Here is an 11,361-nt window from a genome sequence, read left to right as displayed (position 1 = left end):
CCGTGCGTAAAATAGCTCCCTAAGTAGGAAAGAAAGTTGGGAGTCAAACTCCATTAGGCGAGTCAGTAAATACCATAAAGATCTTCTGCACCGTCTACAGTAACGTCCATTGTCTGTAATCCGCGATCAAGTGCAACCACAACTGAATATCAGAGCTCAGGAAAAAGATTCACGCCGGTAGGTTTAATGGAACAGTTTGCCCGGCAACCGTTGATGGTCCGTGACCTCAGCTTACATTTAACTGAAGTTTTCTTTGTCATCTTCACCAACCCAGAATCCTTGAAGGGACAGGAGCCGGATTGATTGGTAATTCAGACAGTGTTACAATCTGTAAATGTTTTTAGGGACTTCTTAGGTTTGAGTGGGGGTAGTGGGGGGCACTCTGACCTTCCAGTTACCAGACACTGTCTACCTATTGCACTGTTGCAACAGTCAGTTCAAACAAGCTTTGAACCTGACATTATTTGGTGGAGGATGAACTTTATCCCAGGTGATTGATAACGTTCTCAAACATAACACGACGGCGGTTATCGACGTACGCTGCCCTTTGGAGCGATGAACTCCGGGCGTCTTACAGCCGAGAGACAACTCCATCCACTACCGTTTGCCCATTAGCACCGACCGCCTCCGTCGCCGTGGCGATCAACGAGAGAAACAATGAAGAATCGAAGCACGTTCTGTAAGTAGGTCACGCACGACCAAGAACAAACTCGACGGGAAAAAGGACAGTCAAATTCAAAGACGATTCAGTTAAAAACAACTCTTTGTACTGGAGAAGGAGACAGTTGGTGGTATTGCTATGGGCTCCGTCCCACCTTTATATAGATTGTGTTCTGTTTCATAAAGGAATTCAAGGAAGTGCAGCTTTGTTTTGCGGAGGAAACACATCAGTGTTACAGTAATGAATGTAAGTGTAAGGAATGAATTTAGGTTTTGGCTCATTCGATTTGAATGGGCTTAATGGGATCACCACACCGACCTGCTGCAAACATCTGCTGTGAACAAAACCAAATGACAGAATAACATAATTGGTTCAATGAACAATGAGGTGTATGATTCGGGAGACTTAGCGAATTGCTTTGGGGGCAATTGTTGAAAGTCTGGAACTTGAATGTTTAAAGTATAGGAATCATGGTGAGAATACCTTCTCAATCAAAACCCGGGCCTGAAACTATCTGGTCGCTACAGGAAAGACGGATAGAGGTGAAATGGAAAATAAAATAAAAGTTGATACCCGCTGAAATTACTTTCTGTTCAACCTCAAGGATGTTGAAGCAGTTTTGTTTATCTGAAAGATATACAATTATTTGGATTCCCCTCTTAAAATTGTGCAGGAGACCTCAGTGCTCAAGTTCACTGGGAGGGAACGCTCTTGAGAATAAGCATGCTTTTTCCCATGATGCAATGCTTTGCTCTCAAATCCTCACCCTGACGTTAATTAAGCCCTACCAAACCAAACCACCTGTGAACCAACATCCCATTTCACTAGAGACTAAGGGAGGATGGGCGAGAGACTGGTATTTAGAGAGAGAGAGAGAGAGAGAGAGAGAGAGAGAGAGAGAGAGAGAGAGAGAGAGAGAGAGAGAGAGAGAGAGAGAGAGAGAGAGAGAGAGAGAGAGAGAGACACACACACAGACTTAACAACAGACAGAGAGAGGGGGACACAGTCTGACAGGTGGAGAGCAGGTTGAAGGGCTGGCAGTGAGCAGCCAGCTGGGTGGAGGCGGGAAGAGGCTCTCTGGTCTCATTAGAGGAGCAGAAGTGGTGGGAGGTCCATGTTAGCAGAACCTTCACACAGACCTTCACACTATAGCCCCTGAACACAGACCTCCACACTCCACCACCTGAACGGAGGCCTTCCCACCCGTGTCCTCTGCACCGAGGGGAAGAGTTCACCAGCGCTTGGGAGTTGGTGGTTCAGGTGCTGCTTTTTGTGCTTTGGAAGTCGGTGCCAAAATAATGAGCCTTCCAACCAGTGGGATAATGTGTTTAGCAGAGTTCTAACTCTGCTGAACATTACACCATCTGCTCTGGAACTCAGAACTTTTCGTCTGGGACTGTATCACATTCAGGATCACACACAGACACATGCACGCATGCACACACCCAGACACACTCGTTTCTTTAGATAGAAAATTGCGATTTTCCCTTTGAGAAGAAAATCACAAGCTTATATATTGTTTCGTGCCAGTTACCCTTGCCAAACAAATAAAATAAATACTATCTGAAAAGGAGAAACATGATCTCCGCCCTGCTGTGGTCGAGTGGTCCCGTCGGCCTGGCTCTTCTTTGGGGTTGGCAGTGTGGGTCTCAATTTTGATTGGTCGCAAGGGTCCGGTGTGAGTCAGAGTTCACCGCATTCACTTCATTGTGTCCTCTGTTTGATTGACCCACAGCAGGATTAGGCCAACTGGGGCAGTGTCAGCTCAGCAAGGGAGCAAGGGGGGGGAAAGGGGGAGAGAGAGGGGGAGAGAGAGAGAGAGAGAGAGAGAGAGAGAGAGAGAGAGAGAGAGAGAGAGAGAGAGAGAGAGATAGAGAGATGGATAGAGAGAGAGAGAGAGAGAGAGAGAGAGAGAGAGAGAGAGAGAGAGAGAGAGAGAGAGAGAGAGAGAGAGAGAGAGAGATTTAGCCACGAAGAACAACAGAGTAGGGATAGACAAAGAGGTATAGAGATTGTGTGAGATGGAGGCTAGAGGAAACGACAAGGAAAAGAGAGATAGTGGGTCAACGAGGGAGCCCTGAAGAGAGCGAGACAGACCTAGAGAACTCAAGGGAGGGGGTAGAGAAAGTGAGAAGGGAGAGGGAGAGAGGAAATAGAGAAAGGCAGAAAGAGAGGGAGGGATAATCAGAGGGGGAATGAAGAAAAAGTAAGAGCAGGGAGACAGGGAAAGAGAGAGGATAAGACTATGGGGCTTATTTGACTCTCGTGCGTTGGCAATGTAAATGTGTGTTTCCATGCCAATATAGCCCTCTGAATCTCGAAGAGACAGAAACCCATTTGGCGAAGGACTAAGGCGTGATGCTGTTCTCTGCATCTGATTGGCTGAAACACGACCCAGCTGCTGTCAGACAACGCCAGCTGCTGACATTTGTATTCAACCCTAGACTCTGAGAAGTGCGCTTTTACCTTAAAAAAAAAAGGACCTCAAGTATAGGCCTGAGCACAGACACGTCCACAGCCACAAAACACACACACACACACACACACACACACACACACACACACACACACACACACACACACACACACACACACACACACACACACACACACACACACATTTATTATCACACACTGTTCAGACATGAATTGCTCCCCCTTCAAATCCAACAGATACACATTAAGATGGCAAAAAACGAGGGAAACATGAACTATGGCGTAGATTTTGGAATGGGAAATGGGCAGATGTTTGGGAAAGGGGAAGGATAAAAGAACATACAGAAAGACAGAAACAGGCAATCACAGAAATACAGACAGACGGACCCCTCCCATGTGTACAATTCCTCTAGTGACTATCAGTTCAACTACCAATCCCAAAAGGTGCTTCACAGTTGTACTGCACATTCAACAATAAACATTACATTGGAATTGAATTTGATGTTAAACCCCAAAAAAATACCCCAACTAAACATCCATCAGACACCAAGCAGAACTGGAGCATTACAAGTACAACCATAGCCAAACATATCATCCTAACGTCTCCTCCTCCGTGGTGAACCACCTCCTCAACACCACCCAGCCCCCAGAACCCCACCTCTACGCCTCCGGAGTCAGCGCCCCCTCCAGCCCAGTGCACGACCTCCGACCTCCGCCCGACATCTCACTCACCCTCCACATGCGCTTGGCGCTCTCCACCCGGGAGGGCTTGCGGCGGTGCAGACCCAGCGAGACCCCCATGGTGTGGTCGTACATCATCATGGTGGTACCTCCCCTCGGCTGGCCCCCCTAGCCTGCCCGCCCTGATTCTTCTCCTTCTTCCTGCTGGTTCCTCACTTCCTCCTCTTGCTCCACCTCCTCCTGGTCGCTCCTGGTGTTTCGGCAGTGCCTCCTCTTCTTCCGTCACCTCCTCGCCCTCTTCCCTCCTCGCTAGACGGACCGGTCTGTGAGTGCGCTCCGTGTCAGCCCCGCCCAGAGACACTTTAACTCCCAGTTCCCACTTCCTGTTGTCTGGGGCCAGCCCTAATGTACCCAACTCTGAGCCACAGTGCTCACAGCTCAGACATTAGCTGCTCCATTAGTAGCAGGCCGGGCTTGCCTTGGCGCAGACATGCCATCAAGAAAAAGACTTGGTCTAACTTAGGTTTTACCCCAAGTCAGCTGACCGAAATACTCAACCACCAACGAGTGAAATCAGCAGTCGGAAAAGGTTTTTTAGTCATTCGTACTCTGTGTCTATTGTTTGGCAGTCCCTCTTATCTCGGTTTAATTGTTTATTTTTGGAGGTGGTGGGGATTTGGTTAGGAGGTTATCCGAGCGAATGAGAGGGCAATATTGCTGGGTTGTGTAGGCTGGTAATGGAGCCAGGGAGAGCAGAGGGAAGTAATTCAACACCTCCGCACACAACAACAGTGTGATGCTAAAAGTGGGATCAATCAACGTTAATGTGTTTATACCGCCATTAGGGCTGAAGCGCGCCACTCGTAATGGGCGTGTGTGTGTGTGTGTGTGTGTGTGTGTGTGTGTGTGTGTTGATTGTGTTTCTGAGTGCAAGTGTATGTGATGATTGTGGCTCCGAGTGTGTGTGTTTGTTAATTGTGGCTCTGAGTGTGTGTGTGTGTGTGTGTGTGTGTGTGTGTGTGTGTGTGTGTGTGTGTGTGTGTGTGTGTGTGTGTGTGTGTGTGTGTGACAGAGGGAAAGGGATTAGTGATTATGACTTATGTCGATGGCATAGGCTATATTATCTGCGACTGAACACAGAAACTACAGCTTTACATCATTATTAGTGAGTAGGGTTAAACAGTACCTAGGGGTCACTTTCAGACCATGTTGGACCAAGTGGAGTGAACTCCAGTTGAGGACATTGACTGCTCCCCTCTCCAGTTAGCTTAGTTTCGCTACGACGCCAGCCAAAAATGTACTGCGTCTCCATTACAAATGAGCAAGCTAGTTAGCTCCTTGCTAACACATTGGACCACTTTGGCCAACAAAATATTTATAATGCAAAAGAAACACTGAGCTACTGAGCATGCCCAAAATCCTGACTGAAAGCTGTGTGTCATTAAGAAGTGATGACATCCAGAATGGGGTTGTGTGGGCATGGCTAATATTTCCCTATGCAATGATTAGATTGAATCAGCCTGTATCGACTTCATTACCGTTCATAATCATTTAAATGCAAATTAAACATACTGACAAAACTATTAAAGGTTATCACACAACTTCTTTGAACAATTACTTAGATGCCAATTCAACCGCTGAAATTACTCAGGAATCAATTGTAAAAGTACACCTTTTAGTAATAATGAAGTTAACTATTTGAATGAAACTAACATACTAAAGGGTTCTTAACCGGGTATTTTTGCTCAAAAGTTACCACGGTGACTTCCTCACACAGCCATGAGTCACAAGCTAAAGCTAGCCAATTAAAGCCAAGTTGTTTCCGCCCTTTGTTCCCCTTTATCTTATCAATCTATTCATGAAACATTCGCAGACTCTCAATAGAAACCCAGTTAGAGGACGCAGGCCAAGACTCCTAGAAACCAAAGAATTGAGCTTTAATTATTCATACCTTATGCTAATGATACATTTTTATGATAACCAAGTTAAACTTTCCTCCTGGTGCCGATGAAAAGCTTGTCACTGTCAGGTGGGAGTTGGAGAAAAACATGGAAAAGTATTAGCTATGAAGGAGGAAGGGAGGGAGGGGGAGAGAGAGAGAGAGAGAGAGAGAGAGAGAGAGAGAGAGAGAGAGAGAGAGAGAGAGAGAGGGAGAGAGAGAGAGAGAGAGAGAGAAAATGTGTCAATTTTTTAAATACTGGAGTCGGAGAACAGTCCAGAGTAATGCACCAGAGAGCAGAGAGAGGGAGGGAGGGAGGGAGGGAGAGAGAGATGGCGAGGGAGAACGAGAGAGCAGCTCTGTTCCTACCTACAGACGCATCAGAAACTCATTGCAACACTTCCCGGGTTTCATAACAACACAAGGACAAAAGTACACGCATGCACGGCTGCAGCCTGCACTCCGCTTGGGACTGAACACGTGGAACAGAGAGAATTGGTGCGAGAGTGGACGAGGAGGCTCAGAGAACTAGGGCACGGTGGAGTTACATTAGCACAGACTTAGAGTTATTGTGATTGTGTGTGCACAACACGTGTAGAAATTGGGAGCTGGACATAATACACATGGTGCGTGATTAGCGTAATGGCCGGGGTGTGTTACTAACCCTAACCCCAAACGGCCTCCTTAATGACATGCATCTAAACCTACTGACTTTGATGAATGTCCCGGTTAGGTTTAGGTTTTTTGTTCTTAACCTTAAGACTAGCCATACGCCTGTGTACTTTATCGTTTTATAGCCGTGGACCTTTCGTAGGTCAAGAAGCGGGCTCATATATTCCAGCGACTCTCAGCAATTCTGGGGACAGAAAATCAAGTCAAGTGTTAACAGCACCTGGCCACTCCATCAACTCACTATACACTTCCCGGCGCCAGACCCCAGTTAAGAACAAACACGTCTTACCGGCCCACGACACGAAAACCAATTTCCTCGGCTGTAAATTAAAAAATGTACGTGTTTTTATTTTCAGGTGTTTTTTTTTCTATTCCCCTTCAGTTTGCATCTGAGAGTAATATGTCACACAGCCGACCAGATGTGTGTGTCGGGAGAGGCGGTGGAGCCAACGTCCCGGAGATTGGGAACAAATTAAACAAAGGAGACGTTTTGATGGAGAGACTGTGAATACTAGACCTTCTGCCTGGTAGTGCTGCGTGTGTGTGTGAGCATTGTGAGCACTGTGTGTGTGTGTGTGTGTGTGTGTGTGTGTATGTGTGTGTGTGAGCACTGTGTGTGTGTGTGAGCACTGTGTGTGTGTGTGTGTGTGTGTGTGTGTGTGTGTGTGTGTGTGTGTGTGTGTGTGTGTGTGTGTGTGTGTCTGTGTGTGTGTGTGTGTGTGATTCAGTTTATAAATAATTGGGAATTCTAATTAAAAGTAACCAGTGGCAAAAGTGTTGAAACTTGTAATAGCTTTGTCTCACGGATCGAAGAGATACAATAAATATACTCGACCTAAAACAGGAAAACAAACACTTGCTAAAACAACTTTACCTTCAACCTAAACGACAGAATGGTTTGTTTGTCAATCCGACCCAAAATGACCCATATGACCGTTTGCCTATTCAAGCATCCGCCATCGTCGAAGACACAGCAATACATCGAAGTTTATGTCTGCAGAAATTGAAAATGGCTGCAATTAGTTCTCATTGAAAATGTATCTTCTTAAGTTTCTGCATTTCTAGCGAGAAATGTGCATTTCACTTTCCCACTCTATGTTCAGTGAATGTATATGATGTTTAGATGTTAGTTCATGCAATGCTTTCAATCGCTGACATGATGATTGATATGGAGACTGCAACGACTGAAACTATGTTGTTTCATGTTGTTTGAATTCATTTAATAACGTTGTGTAGTCATCTGTTATGTAAAAGGAGGAGTGCAACCAAAGTCCTTTTGGTTTTTAAACGTGGCAATATGTGTTATGTGATCTTCATCATAGTCACCCAAGCCATTGGGCCACTGCTACTAAAATGAAGCCATAATTAAGAGGAAACTTTGTTTGAGAATAACTTTCACGAACCCAAAAATATGCATTATTCGTGAACGTTTTAGTGAACGTTCCGCTAAATGCTGGCATTGTTCTTTCCCTGCCAAAGTGCCTTTAAGTATACTCTTCAGAAGCACGCCAAGGGGAAACCAGTGGCGAGGTGTGTGTGGATGAGCGGAGCTCCCTCAGAAAGGGTGAGCTTCAAGGACAAAGAAGTACGACTTCACGCTGTGTTGCACAATCCATATACTACACATCGCTCAATACAACGATCGTACACAACGTTATACTAAAGTAGTGTGAAGTCGGCATGGGCCGTGACCATGGGGATAACACGGCCACATCCATCCTAGAACTCTCAGTTCAATTCTCTTTTTTAAAACTCGTAGCGTTCGGGGAGCTCAATCACAGGGCTCACTTAGACTTAGTGTTACTTTATGTAACTGACAATCATTCATAAAAAAAAAAAAGATTTTCAAATGACCCAGGGATGACATTTAATCCTCTACTTTGGGACAGACTATGCCAACGGGTTTTTGTGGAGCACAACGGAAGTGTGTGTTCCACTGAACAATCCTCTGCAAAGGTTCATTTTATAATACAATTTGTCAAACAAGACTAAGGAAAATACCAAACGGATGCAGTCAGCTTTAATCGTAGATCTTCCCAGAGACAGCTGGAGTGTTGATTCGAGGTTAATGCCTCTCAAACATGGGTTAGACGCATGATTTAATTCCTATTCATATACCTTTTACATAATTAGCTTTGCTTGCGAGTTTACCTTGGCTACACTGAGATAATAGCTGAATCCCCACCATACATTTCCATAATTACATTTTGCACAATGTATTGTTAAAGTAGAGTGAGGCCTTAGCCCACCACAGGGGCAGTAAATCTGCTAATTACTAGAAGATGATGTTCAGGTTGGCGGCTAGTTGGTTGGTAAATTGCCATGATAGTGGTAATGAAGTGAAATATAGAGCAGAGTTGAAGTACATGCATGTAAGGTTCCACTTAAAGTACCCTTTCATTTAAATATAACAGAACTGCAATGGACCCTGGAGGTTAATTACTTTTGTAACCTTGATGGTGATTGGTTCATCTAGTCAGAGTAGGCGGGACATAGCTGATCAACCACCAATAATATTGACACTGCCACTTTTGGAGTTAAAAACAATAGACTTAGGTTAGAACAACAGGGAGGGGAGAGATGGATAGGGGGAAGAGAGAAAGCAAAATAGAGGGTGATAGCGAGATAGGTTAGGCAGTGGGAGAGAGCTAGAGCAAGAGATAGGGAGAGAGAGAGTGGAAAATGGCTCCAGGAGGGGACACACACTGACACACAGACACACACACACACACACACTGTGTGAGTGTGAACAGCCCACTCTCAACGGTTTAGCTAAGCAGAAGGAAAAACAGGTGTCCAGCTCAAATCTGAGTCTCTCTCTCTCTCTCTCTCTCTCTCTCTCTCTCTCTCTCTCTCTCTCTCTCTCTCTCTCTCTCTCTCTCTCTCTCTCTCTCTCTCTCCCCCTCTCTCCCTCTCCAGGGACTAGGTCTAATGATCCACATCACTAGCTGAACTCTGACCCCCTGAGCCCTCCATCCAATCAGGAAGAGGAAGGGAGAGCGATGGAGGGAGACGGGGGGAGGGAGGGGAGAGATAATAGAGTTCAGGAGTAGGACAAAGGTAGAACAGGGATTGGGTGAGAGAAGGATAGAGAGATTCGGGGAGAGATTGAGAGGGCTGGGTGCGTAGATGGGTGGGTGGGTGGTGGCGTGTGGGTGGGGGTCCCCAAGGGGCTCAGGGGCTAAGTGGACCAGGGGGGAGGGGGAGGAGGATGTGGTTTTATGCTGGGTTGAAGACGACACGGTCGGAAGAGTGTTAGAGCATTGTTACAAGCAGGTCTGGGAACAGAAGGGGAGCGGGGGAGAGGAGGGGGAGGAGGAGGAGGAGGGGGAGGAGGAGGAAGAGGAGGAGGGAAGGGGAGAGGAGGAGGAGGAAGAAGAGGAGAACGAGGAAGAGGAGGAGGACGAGGACGAGGAAAAGGGGAGAGGAGGAGAAGGAGGAGAACAGGGATGCAGAGGATCGATAGGCTGTTAATAATTGATCCATGTAACCTTTTACAGATTATTCACTCATATAGAAACATTTCCGACGATCGATGATCATCATGTTTTGTTTAGTGAGGTACATGATATAAACTATTTCAGGGATGCTGTTAGTCCAATATTTCAGGGGTCAACCTAAAAAAAACTAAATGGAAAGGCAACTTTGTGGTACCGTAGTTCCCTGACACCAGACTGCTACTCAGCGGGGGTTTGAACCAGCGACCTCTGGATTGGAAGGACACCCTCCAAACTGCTCTAAGCCAAAATAAAAGATTAGTGTTTTTTGGCAGTTATAGAGTTCTTAAGACGCTGATGTTTCCCCCAAAATAGATAGAGACATGGAGACATCTAATTGTTCGGCTTAGAGCGTGTAATTGCAGAGTTGTTATGTGTATGTGTGTGTGTGTGTGTGTGTGTGTGTGTGTGTGTGTGTGTGTGTGTGTGTGTGTGTGTGTGTGTGTGTGTTATGCCTGTGCATGTGTGTGTTATGCCTGTGCATAACGAGAAGAGGGCGTAATTATGCCAAGGAAGCAGCGGGGGAGGTGAGTTCAGAGGAAGAACGATAAGTCGCAGAGACACATGTTGACAACAGACAAACTGAGCGAGGGGGAGGGAGTGGGGAATGGAAAGTCACTGCAGGATGCCACTCACTGAGACTCAGTCAAGAACATCAGGGGGTAGGAGTAGAGAGAGAGAGTGCAAGAGGGAGAGAGCGATGGAATGAGACTGTTGAAACAGTTGAGGCTGTCCCAACACAAACAGAAAACTCAAAAACCAAGGAATGAGATAAGGATTGAGAATATTGACGCATTGTCTCCATTGCATCCATGCATCCAAACCATCCCGTGAGATTAGTGTTGGCCAGTGAATGTGCTCACCTGTTACATGAACTGAGCGCACGCTGCACTGGCCGTGTAGGTGTTTGGGGCGTGTTCATCCATCCGTGCGTTTGCTCCTACGTGTGAGATGTGAATACCGTGCGACCACCAGATGCAAAAAGGCACGCAAGGACCGACCGCACGAAGACACCCTGCATACCCCCGACGCAGGGGTCTGATGGCATGAGAGAGTGTAGCTGAGGACTCTGGGGGAGGGCGAGCACAGACGCCATGCCGTGTCGTTCCTGAGTGCCGTCGTCCTACTTCCTGGTTGAGCCCACGCTGATTTTGATTGGATGCATTTTGATTTGTTTTGATTTCTGTTATTTGCGCATGGTGGGAAGTGCTTACATATTCTTGTGACGTCTTCCGTCGCTTTTATTTGGGGGGTATGCTGAAGAATTCCACTGATTGACTAAGTGTTTTATTTGCGCATGCTGTGCTGAAATAATTTTGATTTCCAATTTTGGTGTTTTCCTCTTTGCTCTTGATTTGCTTACCAATTGTTTGTCGTTCTGAGAACACACACAAGACATTAGACAGACAGACATTAGTTTAAATCTAAGGCTGCTTTCTATGTATTAATCAAGTTCAATAGCTCTATCAGTTATG

At 46.2% G+C, this 11,361-nt stretch overlaps 1 protein-coding gene across 4 annotated transcripts in view; it reads right to left on the bottom strand.

Annotated features, from left to right (window-relative positions):
• The window catches only part of dpp6a (dipeptidyl-peptidase 6a), a 170,519-nt gene that overhangs the window by 91,921 nt on the left and 67,237 nt on the right, over positions 1–11,361 (bottom strand). Inside the window, exon 1 of one of the 4 annotated variants that reach the window (XM_030348973.1) lies at positions 3,830–4,124. The exons of the other annotated variants lie outside the window; for them this stretch is intronic. Within the exon in view, the coding sequence (XP_030204833.1) occupies positions 3,830–3,919 (90 nt within the window). The 5' untranslated portion in view covers positions 3,920–4,124. Of the gene's footprint in view, positions 1–3,829; positions 4,125–11,361 lie in introns of those variants that run through there. 4 annotated transcript variants of the gene reach the window in all.

This window comes from Gadus morhua, chromosome 23 (genome assembly GCF_902167405.1).
Source record: "Gadus morhua chromosome 23, gadMor3.0, whole genome shotgun sequence".
Taxonomy (NCBI): domain Eukaryota; kingdom Metazoa; phylum Chordata; class Actinopteri; order Gadiformes; family Gadidae; genus Gadus; species Gadus morhua.
This window is presented reverse-complemented; position numbering and strand designations above follow the sequence as displayed.